At 36.4% G+C, this 18,834-nt stretch overlaps 1 protein-coding gene across 2 annotated transcripts in view; it reads left to right on the top strand.

The window, feature by feature from the left end:
• Nucleotides 1-18,834, top strand: part of LOC138691223 (neurotrimin-like) — a 1,545,609-nt gene that overhangs the window by 739,018 nt on the left and 787,757 nt on the right. The window contains exon 1 of one of the 2 annotated variants that reach the window (XM_069813019.1): nt 9,354-9,442. The exons of the other annotated variant lie outside the window; for it this stretch is intronic. Within the exon in view, the coding sequence (XP_069669120.1) occupies nt 9,436-9,442 (7 nt within the window). The 5' untranslated portion in view covers nt 9,354-9,435. Of the gene's footprint in view, nt 1-9,353; nt 9,443-18,834 lie in introns of those variants that run through there. 2 annotated transcript variants of the gene reach the window in all.

Below are 18,834 nucleotides of genomic sequence, written 5' to 3'. Positions count from 1 at the left end.
TTTATTGTACATATAATTATAACTATTTTAATAATTTATGTTTAGATGAAGGTTTAGTCTATTAATGAAACAATATTGCCTGAATCTTGTTAAATATAATATTACGCTTTATTAATTGATTGATTTCACAATGACTGGATCCGGAATGAATAATTAATTTAGGCCATTTAGGTCAATTGAACGCCCTATATGCGATGACTGCCTAACAAGGGAACAGCAGGTCATGATGCTTGAATTTAATGAAAATGTATATTTAAGCTGATTTTCGTTCGTTAAGAAACGTGGTGATAGTCGTTCGGTTCCCTTTTTCCTCGTTTACGAAATATGACTTGAAAATCGATGCTACTTATGCCGCTTCTTGCGCACACTCAAATCCTCATAGTTCTGCCACACTGTGTCACAGCTCTCGCATTAATGCTCTAGTCCAGGCCTGCACAAGGTTTGCGCTCTCCGAGCCGGCTCACAGCTCATGAGCGATGAGCGGAATGCAGATATTAGCTGCGCTCTGTATAGGGTGGACTGGAAGAAGGGGTGATCTCGTACAAAATATACACAGAAGGAAGTACTATTACGAGTGCTTATGAAATGAATTCCCCTTCAGTATTTGCAAAACTATCTTGGACTATTATTAATTAATAAAGAAATGTTTATTTTACAGAAATAATAGAAATTCTATAGCTGCTTAAATGTACAATATCATTTTGTTATATTTTTATTTATCAGTACATAAAAATGAAGTTTTATGCTGTTGGCAGCTGAAAGGAACTGTAGCCTATTGATCGTAATGAAACATCAGTTACAGACGTTCGATGTCTGCCTTTATTAAAGTTGATTATATAGAACAGTTGCTCACAAATATAAATGTTGAGCCAAACATAGCAATCATTTTCACAGCCAGCTTGTGTAGTCGTGAATATTATTGCTAATGTTTAGTCTTGTAAAACTCAACCAGGTTAGTAGTAATATTCAAACGATCTTTAGCCCTTAGGTCACATTGAAGATCAATAAGTTCGAGCTGTAAATCGTTAAATGTTAAACGTTAAATGTTATGTTCCGTCTATTAGATTCCTCCATACTGTACTGTAGCAGTACGTAAGCAACGTGAAACATTTACTGAGAATAGGCCTACGCACTGCACTCCACTAGATAGCTCAGGGGTCGTTTCCCTCTCCTCTATCTATAGCAAGTCTATGTCATTCTGACGTATCTTCCTCTCCGTTTGGGCGAGCGGTAAACACAGCTCTCCCGCTCCGAAGGAGCGCGCGCGCTTTTGAGGACTGTTTGTGCAGGTATGCTCTAGTCTATTTTCTTTTTCTCTTAACTCTCACTAATGCAGTACTTTTGCTGAATTACAAATTCAGTTTGAATTTAGAAGATGTATTAACATTGTAACTCACCTTAAATATGATACTGTGGATTCGAAATGAAGTGATAGGGACAAATCGCCATAGTTCACAGCTTTCGCATTAATGCTCTATTCTATTTTTTCTTCTTAACTCACATTAATACAGTAGTAGTGCAGTCCATGACATCTGTCATTCTTCAATCCAAATCCATAGGTTTGCAGCTGGAAATTTGGGAGCAGGACTTATACGAAAGCGGAATTTGGACCTACTGTAAAGTAAAACAACGTATAGACAAAGATAAGCCTTCATGCTGTGGTCGATGCAAGTAGTTCCGGTAAACTGGCAAAAAATCACGTGAGAAGATGGTTAAGAGATGTAGTATTTCTCCCGGATGTTAAGAAAGACACACTACTACTTCTGGATTCCTGGAGTGGTCTGATAGATGACACTATATTTACTGATGAAATACACAATACTTTACATGGTAAGACAATTAAAACACAAATTATTCCTACAAAATCTCTAAGATTTATGTAACCAATGGATGTGTATTTTTTAGGCAATATAAAATTGTAATTCGAAGGCTAGAATATAGTGGTCGGAAGAGTATAGAAGAGTATAAGACTTCAGACGTCTTATAGCACAAAGCCTCGTGGGTTTATGTTGTGAGAATGTTGTGTCCTTGCACCCGTGTGCTATATATATTTAAAAGTATTTAACTTCTCAGGGAAGGCAAGAAAATGAGGACCATCTATTAGACACTAACGAAATGCTATTGCCCAGGACGTAACTGATCAACAGATGTGTTTTCTTTCTCCTTTCGTCCCTGATAAAGGATCCGATACATAACTTCAAAAGGGTTAATGTTTCCTCACCAAAGACGCAGTTCAAGGACCCACTATTTTTTATGCGGGCAGGGGGTCTCAAATCACATCTGTTGAGATCAGTGTTGCCAGAGTAGCAACACTAAAATATACCTACGTAACAACCAAATCTGACATAGTTTCACTGATGTCTTTAGAATACATTTTCGTGCACTATAATCATTTAGAATATATAAATATGTTAATTAATGTACTGTACTTACATAGTTTTCTGAAACCAACGTGTTTTAGTATTCCTCCGATATTCACACTTTTATTATCGCTACAGTACTTTTAGAAATAAGTCTATCGTCCATTGTATGAAAATTGTTTATATAGTGTTTAAACTCATGTATAGCTTGCGCATGGAACGATTACCAAAAGACAGTGGTGACGTTACTATATGTTTTGACGTGTATATGTAGGCACGCCGAGGGGCGAGAGATGCGGGCCGATGTAAGTACTGTCTCTTCCAAGAAGATGAACAAATGAAGATATCGCTATGTAAATAAAGAACGTAGCAAGTGAAAAATTCGAAGCTAATTAAAGCGCAACATAAGTTTACGAATGAAATAATAATACCGTGCGATACAAAACACGTATTCACATGCAATGGAGCAAACTAAAGTCGTAATGTAACTATCACAAAGCAAGACTGATTCTATCGACGTCATTTCTCTTCAGACTGTATTCTTGAATATCATTCAAAGCCACTGGCGTGGCTCTCTATTAAGGCGCTTGACTGGCGGTCTAAAGTTGCGCTCGGGCACGGGTTCGATCCCCGCTTGGGCTGATTACCTGGTTGGGTTTTTCCCGAGGTTTTCCCCAGCCGTAAGGTTAATGCCAGTAATCTATGGCGAATCCTCGGCCTTATCTCGCCAAATACCATCTCGCTATCATCAATCTCATCGACGCTAAATAACCTCGTAGTTTATACAGCGTCGTTAAATAACCAACTAAAAATATCATTCAAGCTATCTCGTGATCTTTCCTGTCGCCCGCTCTGCCTTATCGCATTGTTTCAATCGCATTCCTTCCGTCGGTATTCCCTGCTTTCGAGACCTATATTCATTATGCCCATAGGGCTTAATATTATTTAGGTATTTATTTACATAGAGTATTATTTGTTTAAATACGGTATATTTTAAGCAATTTAAACTTAGGTAATATAAAATATATTCATTCTGACGGATCGTATATGAAGCAGATAAGAGAGACAGGGAAAATCAGACAAGTGACTGAGCTTATTGTTACTTTCTCATCCACCCTCTCAACATGTCCCATAACGGTAAAAATTTGTTCTCAAAGCCGACACCATCCCCCTCAAGTTCATTGTCAAGCAGCTGTCAGAGCGGCGTCCAGTATTTCCTTGTCAATGAGAACTTTGAACGACCGGGAGAAAGTATACAATGAAAGGGTCAAAAACCTTAAAACAGAATGACAAAATCCAACCTAATCCTAAAGATTAAGCGCGAATAGATGATCACCCACGGCTACTCTAGAATCAACTCTACCGGTATTTTTATAAGCACATTTATTTTTTAATTAAGCCAAAAATTTAGTGGGCTTAGCTGTGAGAATTCCACAGAAAATATACACAGTAATAATTCCACACAACAATAAAAATTTCACACAATTTGACAATACTACTTGAGACTGCAGACTTCTCAATGAATAAAGAAGAAGGTATTCAGAATAAGACATGAGGACATGTAGGCTATGTGAATATAATAGCAACGTTTCACAGTTGGATAGCGCGTTGAACCCTCAAACAAAAGATACAATTTTGTTAATCTTTCAACCCTATCCATTTATAATAAAAGAGCTGTAAAACAGTTTTGCCTAATAAAACGAAACATAATATTCAGGACTAGAATTTTATTTTGTATTTATATGACACTGCTATTGTGACACGGATCCGCTGACAAGCTTCTTTGTTACTGTTGCGCGGGAATATTCGTCTGTGTGAATCCTTTTATGTACTTTAGTTATGTTGAATTCAAGAGCAGTGTTCTAAATTTGAATAATCAGACAGCTTCTGTATTAAAAGGTATGCAAGCTGTATGCAATAATTTTATCTGTACACACCTTTTATGTTTAATAGCCAAGTTCTAAACATAACTACATATTATTAAGGGAAGACTTTCGGGATGTTGGAAGTACAGTGGAACTCCACAAATAGACGATACAAGGTAAGTCAACACATCCTGTCCCGCGCTGCACAAGGCTAACCAGTTGAACCAGTGCAGTAGTGTGCAGATACTCGTACACGTTGGCAGCAAGGCAGGGAACAAAAAATGTGTACTTATGTTGAAGCAGAAGTTACAACTGTTGGAACGGTTTTAAAAAGATGAATCAATCAGAGCCATCCCTCAAGAATTTGGCATTTCAATCAGAACAGTGCATAGAATAAAACAAAATTCATCTAATTACGAGGCATTCTGTAGTGATTGTAAGGAGCTTTGTTATTATCAGTTGATTGTAGGATGAAAACACAGCTTATTTTGTGTATTTCCTAAATTTAATCAATACGAATGATTTATGTTCTCTCTTGAAGGGTATACAACATTTTAAAGTAATTTAATACACAACTATTACAAGAAATGCTCAATAAGTTTTTGTAGCTTTATTCTCTTCGGCTCTAATCAACAATAACAAAAATGCAGGTTACCAGACGACGATAGAAAAGAAAAGATGCGAAAACAAATTAATGTGGTGAATAAACAATTGAATGCTCTTTCATATTCAAGTATAAAAATATAGGGGTGCCATTTGAAATTTCAAAGTGGGAGTGGCTGGGGGTGGGAGATGAAATCTAAAATGCAATTAAGCCTTGTTTAAGACTTCCCCCTTGATATCTAAATATACGTGTTTTTTTTTTTTGGTTTAAATTGAATTCAATTAATTAACTAGTTATTTAGAGTGGGACGTTTTGAAATGAAAGCCCCATATGTAGATATATTTAGAGAGTTTTTCCTCTAGAAGTTTGTTTTATGTTTCAGATGTATCACGTATATATTATACTTGATCACGGATTTCTTTCGTTGTATATTTTGTATATACTACAATACTGTACATCAGCCGTGGCGAAAATGTGACTCACGAGCACATTGTGGCTCACAATGATACTGTGCATTTCTCTTACTTCCTGCCTTTTCCAACCCCCACCCTTTCACTCACTGGAATCAAACTCCGTTTCATTTGCTTGTTTGTCTCTGACCTGCGAGTGGCGTATCGTCCAATGTCTCTCTCGAAACCAAGTACCTCTACAAAAACGAAAGTTTCAAGGAGGATAGGAAGACGCATTCTTTTGCTGCCAATATGACGAGAATATTAAGTGTATGATTTGTTCACAAGTATTACGAGGAAAACGGTTGTATAACATAAAGCGGTATTATACTACATGTCACTCATGAAACATTAAAAGGGGAATAATAATAATAATAATAATAATAATAATAATAATTATTATTATTATTATTATTATTATTATTATTATTATTATTATTATCTCTGTACGTTGATCCTTTTTCAGCAGATGTACGAATAATGCAGTTAGATCTTCAATTTAAAACTCACAGATTTACAATGTTATGTTAAATGAAAGCTAGATGTAAGGACTTGACAAATGTTGAACTTTTCAAATCGTTGCCAAAAAATAAATATCCGAAGCTTCGTTCTTTCGCTTGCTCTGTTGAAGCCATGTTCGCCACAACTTACGTTTGTGAAAAATTATATTCAACAATGAAAATAAGTATTAAAAACCAAATTTAGATCACAACTGACAGACAAATACCTTCGTGATCAACTACGACCGGCAGTAAGTGACATAATTCCTGATTTTGAAACTCTGTCGTAGAGACATTCTGAAGACAATTAATAGTATGTGATAATGTGTCCTATGTTTTTTTGTTCATTTCTTTCTCCGTTACCAAACATTAGTTTGTAGCCTTGTACTGTATAAAATTATATTTAAGTGCTTGACATAAGGAAAATGAAATATGTTAATAAGTCAGACAGTTGCGTTACTTCCCCTTCGTGTGTCCGCCTCCCTCCATAGGTGCTATCCACGTTGCAGGTTACACAGTGGCTCGGCGCACGATCACATTTTCGCCACGGCTGCTGTATATTATTTAAAATTATATACGTTAACTATTTATGTTTCGGTCCGTACGCCATAAAAACATTGTACAGCCCTTATATTTATCAATGTCCGCAGTACTCCGTAGAAAGACAGCTTTCGTACCTCGTCTCGTACACGGACCATTGCAGTGTCTATTTGTGGAGTTCCACTGTATATAAGAATAAAAAGTTTCCGTAATTCATGTTACAGCAGAAAATTAAACGTTCACAAGCTGAATGCTTGTGGAAGAAAATTAAATTCAAAGGATTTCATTGTGTGAAAGGGGACAATATTGATTTTTCTGCTTTTAAAGATAAAAAATATACTTTTTGTGTAAAGTGTTGTTTCCTTTGGCCTCTGTTTCCGTTTTGTAGCTTTCGTAAAAAAGAATTGAAGTAGGAAAAAGAGTTACGGAGATAGGCGAGAAAGGGGGACAAGAGGACGTCTGAAAGTAACATTAAATTGACAGTCGAAAAGTAAATAAGGCGTTATTGACAGTAACCTCCTGAGAGTTTAACAGAAAAAGGGGGAATAATATAAGAGACCTTGAGGCCAGAATGACAGATGGAAGGACACTCAGTTCGACAGACAGAGAGGCGAAACTCGGGTGAAATATTGGAATTGTAGGTATAATGTGGGTGGCAGGAAGAGGACGGGAAACTGTGCTCGGCGCTGTATCTTCATGCGCAAATTGATTTGATCACATCATCCGCAGCCTGGTCTATAGAGCCAGCCAGGACTTGGATGTGGCAGTTAGTCGCTTGAGCCAGTCACTTCTCAATGGAACCAGCGCTATGCTTCCACGTAACTATACATATACCGAGATTCTATTACACAGCTTACTGTTGCTAACGGCTTGTTACATAGGCGGTCCAAACTCGAGTCTCGGTTAGGCAAGGGATTTACATTGAAAAATTTAATAGCGGCACTTGTGGCGGGCTAGATCGCAGTTGAGGCTTTTCTCGGGATTCTTCCGTTCTTCCACGTCAGTCACCTAAATCATTCCTTCCTATCTTTAGTCCAGGGATGTCAAGGTCAGAGCACGGAAAGACGCTACGTGCTCCCAAGTGCTCTCGGGTTCCAATGAATCTGTTCTACAAGCAGTAGCGGTGAACGAGAAGGGGTGAGCAAAATGAAGTCTATTGGCCTATAACTGCAAGAGGAATTAAACTGCTCTTCAGTAATAGATGTGTTACACTCATACAAGAAAACAAGAAATAAAAGCATGTTTTGCAGCATGTACTTCTCTAATAAATGCAATTAATTATGGAATAGTAGGATATAACAAATAATAAACATAGCTTCTTTTTAACTGAAGCAGTTTTACATAATGCTTCCTATAATTAGCCTAGGCCTAATTATTGTTACTAACTGTTACATAATCATGTACTACTTATATAAGCATCATCACACTTCTAGAAACAAATTTAAATTCCTGACTTCTCGCGTAATTCAGAGGTTTTTTTTTTTCTAATTTTTGCCGACACAAATCCAACTTGAGCTGGAGTAGGTCAATATCTTCAAATCGTTTATGGAACTCTTATGTATGATTATTTAGTCCTGACAATCGCCGGCGATGTGCGCCTAGGTCAGGCGAGTCCATTTAGTTACGCCAAGGTATGTTTGGGTTATTCACTCGCTTGCCTTCGAAGCAATCTGATATCATGCGTGCGGTAGAGAGGTATGTTTCCAATACAGTTAAGCTGTACTTGCATTCCTTTACCGACCGCTCGCCCTTATCTTTACTCCGGCACTCTCCCCACGCCTCATATTACTTCCTCTCTTTCGCGTCGCTGAGCTGTCAGGACTAAATAATTTGTCTGTAAAAGCTGTATAGTTGATGAACCTTCGTCCCTCGAAATTAGCTATCCCAGTCAGTGTTGCTAATTTAGTTTTTTTCAAGCTAAATCTAGCTTTCTTGATACTTAGCTTAGCGGCAAAAAAAATTCCATCTCTCTTAGCGGGGAATCTAGCTTATTTCCTTCGCTTAGCAGGCGGGAAGCTTCGTTGGTTTAGTTTAGTCCAATGTTAGGTAAATTTATTTAATATTGTATAAATATTACTCTCAAACTATTCATGGTAAGCATGTAATAATATGTTGTAATGCAGAGACATCATGTTTCATCATGGATCTACTTATCATCCTTCCCTCCCTACTCTTCCCCTTTCTTGCTGAGGTGACGTGACTCAAGTGATCCATATGTGTAAACTCAACTAATTTAAAGATTACATCAGTGGTCGTCAGCACTCCCTGAAATGTGCAAAGGATACGCGGTGCTGTCCCGTGTGCACCGTCGTGCAACAGGGAAAGATAGAGAGCCGCTAGCAGCTACGGAATACACCCTAGTGCACTGCGTTTTCCGCGGGTAAGAGAGACTAGCCCCAGAGTGCTCTGTGCTGACGACCCCTGGATTACATTATTGCCAATAGATGTAATACATAAAGTAGAGACCCTGGCTGTATACAAAAAGGGATCAAATGACGACTCACCGACTATTTCACATTAATAGCAGAGATATTACCGCCACTGCAAGTACTTCGTCATTGATACTGAACATTGAGAATTCAGACATTGACCCTGATGATCCTCAGGAAATCTCTATTTAAATCAAGTAATCATAGTTTCAATTATTCAGTATTAAAACATGTATTATATTATAATTACAGTAGGCCTATATATAAATAAAATTTTTAATTACTTGCTTTTAAAGTATTTTATGAAAAATCTAGCTTTTTCCGCTAGAAAATAGCTTATATTTAAGTTCCGTCAAGCGGGATTCAGTGATAACCAATTGGCAACACTGATGCCAGTCTGTAGTCTGTCCTTGGCTCTCAGCAATAAACGTACGCAGTGACTAAGCTAAAAATAAGTGCAATTTATTATGTTGTATTGGTTTTGCAATGGTTACATATTCAGTGAACGTGTATAAATTTTGAAAACGTAAATATGGAAGAAAAAGTGTGGTAGAATAGTGAAAAACATTAGGCATAAATGTCCTGGTCGCCCCGTTCAATGTAGAAAAATAATACTAAATTTAATGACTATGATGTGATGTGAATTAATTATATAGCACAACATAAGCAACACTTTCAGCTGTACTGTATGAAGGGTGAGTGTTAAATGTTGTTAATACATATACCATAGTACGTAAGTTTTAATCCGGCGAAGGACAGTGAACTCGCAGGTTCATACAGCAGCGGTAGCAAAGAAGACCTGCCGCTGATCTGCCTACAGAAACGTCGGAAACGTTCGCTGGTACTCACTGTATATTTACATCATAATTTACCTTCTATATTTTCATCAAATACTACTGTCCATCTGTATTACTTTGCAGTCACATTATTATAAATTAGTAACAATCATCTTTATCTTCTCACTATACGAAAAATATATAGACCAGGCCTGCACAAGGTTTGCACTCTCCGATCCGGCTCACAGCTTATGAGCGGAATGCAGGTATTAGCTGCGCTCTGTATAAGGGTGGACTGGAAAAAGGGGTGATCTCGTACAAAATTTACACAAGGTGTTCATGAAGTAATTCCCGTTCAGTGTTTACAAAACTATCTTGGACTATTATTAATTAATAAAGAAATATTTATTTTACAGAATTAATAGAAATTCTATAGCTACTTACATATACAATATCATTTTGTTATTTTTATTTGTCAGTACATCAAAACGAGGTTTTTTGCTGTTGGTAGCTGAAAGGAACAGTAGCCTACTGATCGTAATAAAACATCAGTTACAGATGTTCGATGCCTGCCTTTATTAAAGTTGATTATAGAAAACAGTTGCTCACAAATATAAATGTAGAGCCAAACATAGCAATCATTTTCACAGCCAGCCTGTGTAGTCGAGGATATTATTACTAAGGTTTAGTCTTGTAAAAGTCAACCAGACTAGTAGTAGGCCTATTATTTAAACGGTCTTTAGCCCTTAGGTCACATTGAAGATCAATAAGTTCAAGCTGCAAATCGTTAAATGTTAAATGTTATGTTTTATTTAACGACGCTCGCAACTGCCAAGGTTATATCAGCGTCGCCTGTGTGCCGAAATTTTGAACCTGTCGCATTTAAGCACACTTAAATGTTATGTATGACACTGTTTCAACTGGTTTTGAAGGAATTTATTATGATAACTTTAAACTTATTTCCAAGATCTTGGAACCTAGATTTAAATTTATTTTGAATTTCAATTAATATTTGCACATAATCGTTTAACATGGTTTCATCACGAGCAGTTTCTATCGTTCGAAAGTGAGCCATATTACCTTCCCGAAACTGACTTACGAAAAGTGTAAGTTCACGACTAAAATCCCGTAATTTACTCAACACATCAACAATGAGCTGGCCTCTTCCCTGAAGAGATATATTTATAAATTGTTAAAGATTAATAAATTCTAACGTACCCTACCTCATGTAATAATGCCACTTTCAACTCCTGAACCTTTTTACTGCGATCTTCACCAACAAAACCATCGTATCTCTATGTGTGGACTAGTAATGACGCATTATATTATGTTTTCCTCTTTCTTTCAAACTATTGTGGCAGATAAGTATTGACTCCAGCTGCTGTGAAACAATAAGCATTCTCCCATGCAATATTGAAAGAATTTGCCTGATGATCACTTTTTCGTCTTTTACATTCCCCCATTATGTAGCCGTAGATAGGCAAAATGAAATAGCTACTGGTAATACCACAGTCTAGTATATACAGTCGCGAAGCTCAATACGTAGTAAATATGCAAACATTAGATAGTTTCTCACCACTAGGATCGCTAATATCGCCACATTACAGGCAATGCAAAATAGTACCGGCACAGTCTATTGTTTCTAGCACCCTCAAAACTCAAGCTTCGTGACTGTATACAGTAGACTGTGATAATACACACTACACAAGATAGCTGCGTGGACTATCCTCTACATATAGCAGGTATACTGTACGTCATTCCGACGTAAGTTTCCGGCGAGCTGTTTGGACGGCTCTCCCGCTCTGAAGGAGCGGCCGCGCTCGATGAGCGCCGTTTGTGCAGGCCTGATATAGGCAAAGAAGAGTCATGCTAAAAATAAATATACATTTTCACGGAAAACACGCTTTTCACTTCTGTGATACCGAACTATGGCTTTCGACATACCTTTTTACAGCGAATTCTTCAGAACTACTTCTTTCGTATCTAGGGAATCAATTCAATTGGCAGTGAGTTACATAAAATGTAGATTCCTAACCATCTCTTGCCAAACGTGTAGTAAGACTTAATTTCAAAATAGAGGATCGGTATTTTACTGAATATATAAATTTGTATTAACAAAAGCCGCCCTAAATAAGGGTTCGATAGATCGGCCTACTAATCCATACACAAAGAACAATCATTAAAAACAATTTATGTGACAATTAGAAAGAAATATGATAAAACATAAGAAATCATTTACAATAAAAGTTTCTTGGATACGAATGATTACAAATTATAACTAAGGATGATTTTAACACATGAGAGCCTATGGCATCAATCGTTGCATCAGAATTTTTAAATTGTTTAAATTGATTTAAAGTTTCTCGTGAGATCGTGCCACGGGCACCGAACATGAGCCCAAAAACTGTCCAATGTGTGATGTGGTATTGTGCTCCAAGATGCTGACAACAAGGCTCATATATGACTTGTTTTTCACGACACACCTTTTGTGGCTGTTGCTCATGCATCTCGAAACGGATTGTGGGATCAAGAATGACGCCCTTATCCTTCTGCCGATCAATTATGATGATATCAGCACGTCTAGTAGAGCCATCAAAAGAGACGCAACCATCCTCCTCATAAACCTCATAGGAAGCATTCTGACGGATTGAAGATGCAATGAGAGAACGAACCGTATTATGTCTGTTGATTCGGAGCAATTCTCCATGATGGCAGAAAACCAAAACGTGAGGAAGCGTTTCTTGCTCGTCACATCTTCTGCAACGTTTTTATACTCTCATTATACGAAATATAACAGAAAGAGTGCTGATGCCGAAAAAATCAATTTCAAGATTTTTGCGGATCTACCCGTTTTCTGCATCACCATTACCGGCAAATTGGTTTCGGGCACACCGTTTCTCTGCCTTATCTTCCTATCTTTGTACAACAATTTCTCCAAAACTACTGGAAGGAGTTTGTTAATTTCCAGTATCTAAGAGTAAACGCTACACATTAAATGTTTATTTTTATTGCTATAATTAGTCATTTTTAAATATTAAGAACGTAAAATAGCTATACATTAGAATTGGACTCTAATGACAGTCGTCCTGGTTGGCGAGTTGGTATAGCGCTGGCCTTCTATGCCCAAGGTTGCGGGTTCGATCCCGGGCCAGGTCGATGGCATTTAAGTGTGCTTAAATGCGACAGGCTCATGTCAGTAGATTTACCGGCATGTAAAAGAACTCCTGCGGGACAAAATTCCGGCATATCCGGCGACGCTGATATAACCTCTGTAGTTGCGAGCGTCGTTAAATTAAAAAAAAAACATAACTCTAATGATATCTTTAAATTTGTTTCCTGTAACACTTATTGATATGGATAAAATAAGAATCTCTGTTTATCTTCAGATCCCTATGTTATGGAGAAATATTATTATAAAATAAAAAAATCCAAAAATATTCCTACATTTGCGACATTCCAAGTTCCGGATGAACTACTTCGTCCCTATCCTTACTGAAGTGAGCCCCATTCTACCACATGTACGTAAGATTATTTCCTTAAAAATGTAATATCGCCGTCTTTTTAATGTTGCCAACTGTTACCAGATATCATCAAAGCAATAAAATTACAGCTCTATATACTCAAATAACAATAAATTTAAATATTTATTTACTTAAATATTTATTATTTATATGTACATATTTATCACATATATTTATTTACTCACTAGTTATTTCTTTGTTCGTTTATCTATCTATCTGTCTATTCATTCATTCACTCAGTATTAGAATGTAAGCCACCGGCGTGGCTCAGTCGGTTAAGACGCATGCCTGCCGGTCTGAAGTTGCCCTCGGGCGCAGTTTCGATCCCCGCTTGGGCTGATTACCTGGTTGGGCTTTTCAGAGGTTTTCCTCAACCATAAGGTGAATGCCAGGTAATATATGGCAAATCCTCGGCCTCATCTCGCCAAATACCATCTCCCTATCACCAATCTCATCGACGCTAAATAACCTCGTAGATGATAAAGCGTCATTAAATAACCAACTATTAGAATGTATTTCGTCCGGCAACATGATTTAATTGGTTCAAAATTAAACAGTTTACCATTGATGAGACTTAATCAAAAATTTATTTTGTTACAACACATGATAATGATTAGCAGAGAGAATATTTGGTGTACGTAAACCATTGAGTTAACTGCTACATGCACTATATCGAAATGTATTAGGGAGCAAGGAAGGGAGGGGGTGAATGTCATCGTGTCGCTACAATAACGACGACTAGAGTACAGTTCCTGCAGCAAATTATCTTTACTATTCAGTAATTTCACTGTATAATATTAAATGACCTATTGTTTATATTGTACATTTAATTACAACATACATAGTTCTGTGTTACATGATATTAATGTAGCAACATAAGAACAATATATTGTATATAAATACAACAACATACAAAACATAGTATTTTACTTTGTACTCTTCTTCATGACTGCATTTGTTACAGTGCACGACAATATACTTCAATAAGCTTTTCTGCTTTCAAGTCGTCAGACCACAATAATCGCATTGATTTTTCAAACATAGCTTTTCTGCTTTCATTTCGTCAGACCACAACAATCGCATCGAATTTTCAAACAGAGCTTTTCTGTTTTCATTTCGTCAGACCACAATAATCGCATTGATTTTTAAAACAGAACTGCAATGGTAACAAGATTCACTTTGTCTAGCTCTTCGGATGTCAATAGAAACATTTTGCCCACACCATCAGTTTGAAGTGCCCCAACAATAACATTAGCAACGGATCTGTTTGCAATATTTGTCGTTTCGTCTATAGATACCCACAATTTTTCATCTTTTAAGGTTTCTCTAATTTCACGTAAGAGATCTTCATAACATTTTTCTAAATAACCTGTACGCAGAGTAGATGGTTGGGATCGTGTTCTACCTGTATATTTTTGCAAAAATGATCTGACATATGGGTGTCAGTTTTTTTAAATATTTGCCCTAACGAACATGTGGCCCAAGTCTTGGTAAAAATCACATTCCATATTTGAACTCGTGGGAATAGCTTCGACTTTTTTCAAATTCAACAACTTAAAACATTCCTTGTGTCTTTTAGAGTTGTAGTGTTTTTGTACATGGTGTCTCTTGTTCCCCGGTAGACCGACTTTTCATACCATGCTTTTTCCGGGGTTTTCCCTCAACCCAATATGAGCAAATGCTGGGTAACTTTCGGTGTTGGACCCCGGACTCATTTCACCGGCATTATCACCTTCATCTCATTCAGACGCTAAATAACCTGAGCTGTTGATAAAGCGTCGTAAAATAACCATACCATGCATGTAAGTTTTTCACCATCCGTGGAAAAGTGCTGCGATCCGAACTCCTCAACAAATCGCTGCAATTGTACATTCCTAGGCTTTTTTTCCGCATATCGTAAACTATGTTGTAATGTAAAGACAAATAAATGCTTTGCACTTACGGTAAACACAAGTAGAACTAATTAGAAGGAGTGTGATAGAAAAAAAGTAAATACAGGAAGTAGTGTAGAAATAGTGTGGAAGGACCAATAAAGAAGAATATGAAGAAGACAGGAAATTAAAATACGCCAGATAATGCACAGGTATTGAAAACTATCTAAGACAGCAAGTATAACATCAGAGAGCTCTGTGCGTACAATGACTGTACCTGGTAGGTAAGACCCCTTCCCCACCTCGTGACGTAGTCAAAGCTCGCGGTATAGTAAACTTGTGTCCACTGATAACGTACCCCATCTGCTGTCTTTGATGATTAGTACGAAATGCGAAGACCGAATATCTCTTTAAGATATATGTTGTTTATTTATTAATTATTACTATACCCTGTTATATATTTTTATTTATTACGTTAGAATTTCAAATAACAGTCGCTAGTCACTTCCGTTTCGTTTATGATTTACTTACATAATAAAACTCCAATCATTAAGCAAAAACTCAAATACAGTAAGGTATTAAAAAACAACAGAAACATCTCTAATGGAATGATAAAATAACAATCAAATACAAAACAGTACAAAAAGATTCATATTCCTGCATATTCGCCATTTCATGAATCTCCTCTCACTTTTATGTTATATGTTTTTCGTCTTCTTTTTTCCTCATTTTGTAATTAATTTATATCATTCAATAAATCATTTTGTTCTTCTCCCACTCAATATTCCTTCTTCGATATTATTACATTCTCAATCTTGTCATCATTCTCTTAATTTCAGTAATTTAAAATTATCGAATTCTCTCCATATTCATCTTTCGTGATCAAAGTTTTGTCGTCGTATACCTTTAGTCATCATAATAATCTTTCGTAGATATAATATATACTTCATGTATTTGTACCCTACATTGGCCATTTCACAGTAGCGGTGCTTCTTTGCTACGTGACCAGAGTGGAGCAGGACTGTTGCTCAAGACAAGAAAGGAGAAATACGTGCAGTCCCGACGGGAAAGGATCAATCTTCATTTACCTCCCGGCAATCGAGAACGGGTTGGCTATATTTGTAACCACGACGGTAACAAAACTAACAGTATTGGCAAATATTATTTTTTCATGTTACAATACAGTTTCATTCGTTACACTTCTAGGAATTAATATATACAGGGACGTAATTTAATTATTACTAACAATTCTAATATTAACTTGGCTATACCTTTGGATTAACGATTGAGAACCGGAAACACCGTTTGCTACCCCCTTCCACGACTGGAGTTCGATGATACTGGCATAAAATACAAACAAATCACTTAACTAGATATAGGAGGGAAGAAAAGTAGTTCATCCATTTACGTGAAGTAGGAAATATCGCGATTTTTAGTTTGATAATTTTCATTATGATTTTCTTTAATCAAAATACAGTACTCTATTAACTATAAGTGCTTTTACTCACGAACTCAGCTATCCATGTGAACGTATTCATTATGCAGTGTACATTATACTGTCTACAGCATATTAGCTACAATATAGAGAATTAAGTTAAATTGAAAAATAATCATATTATGGATATTTAAAAACAATTTTGAAAATAGTGGCCGTTCATTTCAATACAGGCTTCAGTTCTTTTTTTGCATATTATCGCAATATAGACTATTGTACCTAATTCCAATTACCAGTTTCGTCCTCCGTACTAATAACTCATGTTGAAATATTTCTTTACCTACTGTATAAAAGAGTATCTTACATACTGTAAATTCAATCTTCACTTCTGTCCCATCCGAAAAGATAAAATTACTCAGACATGCTATCTACTGTCCGTCCAAGTGGTTTTGTTGCAAGGTCGTAGAAAGAAGGGAAAATCACGTGACAGTTAATTACTTAACGAGGCCCTTTTATTTAAATTATTTTAAACAGTTGTATAATATTACGTAGACGTCCAATTCCTAACAGAAATTAATGTTCTCAGAAAAGAGCTAAGACAGCCCAGCCATTAACCTTTACAGAGAGGCGAATAGAAGCATGTGGGGGAAACCGGGATGCGACGTAGGCAAATGGACGGCAGTACCTGTGCGAAAATGATGCAATATTGGAAGCTCTTTCGTCACTGGAAAACGCGAACATATTTTTGGAACGTACTGTTTACTATGACCGTAAGGCTACTATGAAAATATATGCGGTCTTGGATCTGTGTGGAGGAAGGTTGAACTTCATTAGTAGAAAGGTTGGGAGTGAAGTACATTCAAAAACTCAGGTACAATAAACATTGAAGAAAAAATAAAATGATGTCCCTGTACTTCGCCCTGAATAATTTATTCATCTTGTGCTGTTCTAAGAAAATGAATATTGTCCACAGTTGTACATCTGAAACGAGATTCCATGTTTTGATGCCGAATTAGGCAAACGGTAAACTCTGGTCACTTCCACGTCTAGAAATAGAGGCTCCGCTATTGAAATAAAGTGAGATGAATGGCACTAATTATGTCAACATAGCGTTAACTGTATGAAGGGCCAGTAGGGTGCGAAAACTCTCAAATATGAGAGAAAAGTGGCAGGCCAGTGATGAGAGGCTGTCTAAGAAAAAAAATGTAATATTTAACTATAAATGTTTAGGAAAGATAAGTTTTATGTTGCATTAGTCTGTGTCAAAAATGGTGAAACTTTCTTACATTCGGTAAAAACATTTTTAATTACAAAATAATATTAACCTTCCTTAAATGTTATAATAATCAAAACATTTTTTCGTACGTGAAGATAACATTTGTTTTAGCTAACCCCTGTATTTTATTGTACCGTAGGTATACTCAAAACATAGCTTATAAAACGTTGCGTGATATAGTAATCATATTTGACAGAAATGAATATTCAATACCCAGACGTAATAAAAATTGGATCGTTTCTGTTGGAAAGGTAGCATGCGTAAGCATGTTAGTTATTATGAATACATTTGAACGTAAAGTAATATCGCAGGCTTATATTGGTGGCTTGGGTACAGTTACGAAAGGAGAAGAACCACAAAATTTGCAAGTGTTCTTATGAAAGTCCTTTTTTGTGTATGTCCCATGTCATGTTATCAAGTTGTCAGTTCTTTCGTAACTAAATATATCGCCCATTAATTTAGCGGGGATTAGCTAATAGTCTTTAGGAGATAATTCTCAGGCTGGGATTTTTCATTTCCACGGTAAGAGTGACATTTCTCTGACAGGCCGGAGGGAGGGTACGAAACACGCGGCAGAAAATGACGCTCTTTTTTCTATAAAAATATTCGTAGCAGGTACAGGAAAGAGAAATAGTCAGTTACAGAAAAATATAGGCCTATACACTCCCAGTTGAGATATGCCACCATGAAGTAGGATTTTTCGAAAGCAAGGATATTTTTAAATTAGAATATCATTAAAATAATTCTTATAAAAATATGTATTTGCTTTATAAAAGAGTGACATTAAGATAAGTTTCTTATTTTATAACGTTTATTTTAAAATATGAAGAGTCCACTGCAAGAATGATGGATGTCATTTGGAATACATTTTGCAGGTTGCGATTGAAAGTTTGAAATGCTTATCGCTCAAAGCTTAACTGTGATTTTCCGATCATTACTGGACAATGACTATCAATGTTAATGCCATGTAACTCTCTATGTACGTTCTATGTGTCTTAAGCTATGCATTGACAGTCTTGATTCATATTCGACAAGAAAGTGACATCCATCATTCTTGCAGTGGACTCTTCATATACAAAATATTGATTTGTTATTATTTAATTTACTTCCTATATGAACTATTATTTTGTGTTTCAAGGCGTTCTTTTCATATTTTTTGTTAATATCAATTCCTCTTGGAGAAAGCTGGGTTTGCAGTGAAAGACCTA

This window comes from Periplaneta americana, chromosome 16 (assembly GCF_040183065.1).
Source record: "Periplaneta americana isolate PAMFEO1 chromosome 16, P.americana_PAMFEO1_priV1, whole genome shotgun sequence".
Lineage (NCBI taxonomy): Eukaryota > Metazoa > Arthropoda > Insecta > Blattodea > Blattidae > Periplaneta > Periplaneta americana.
Note: the sequence above shows the minus strand (reverse complement) of the source record. Positions and strands in the feature narration are given on the sequence as shown.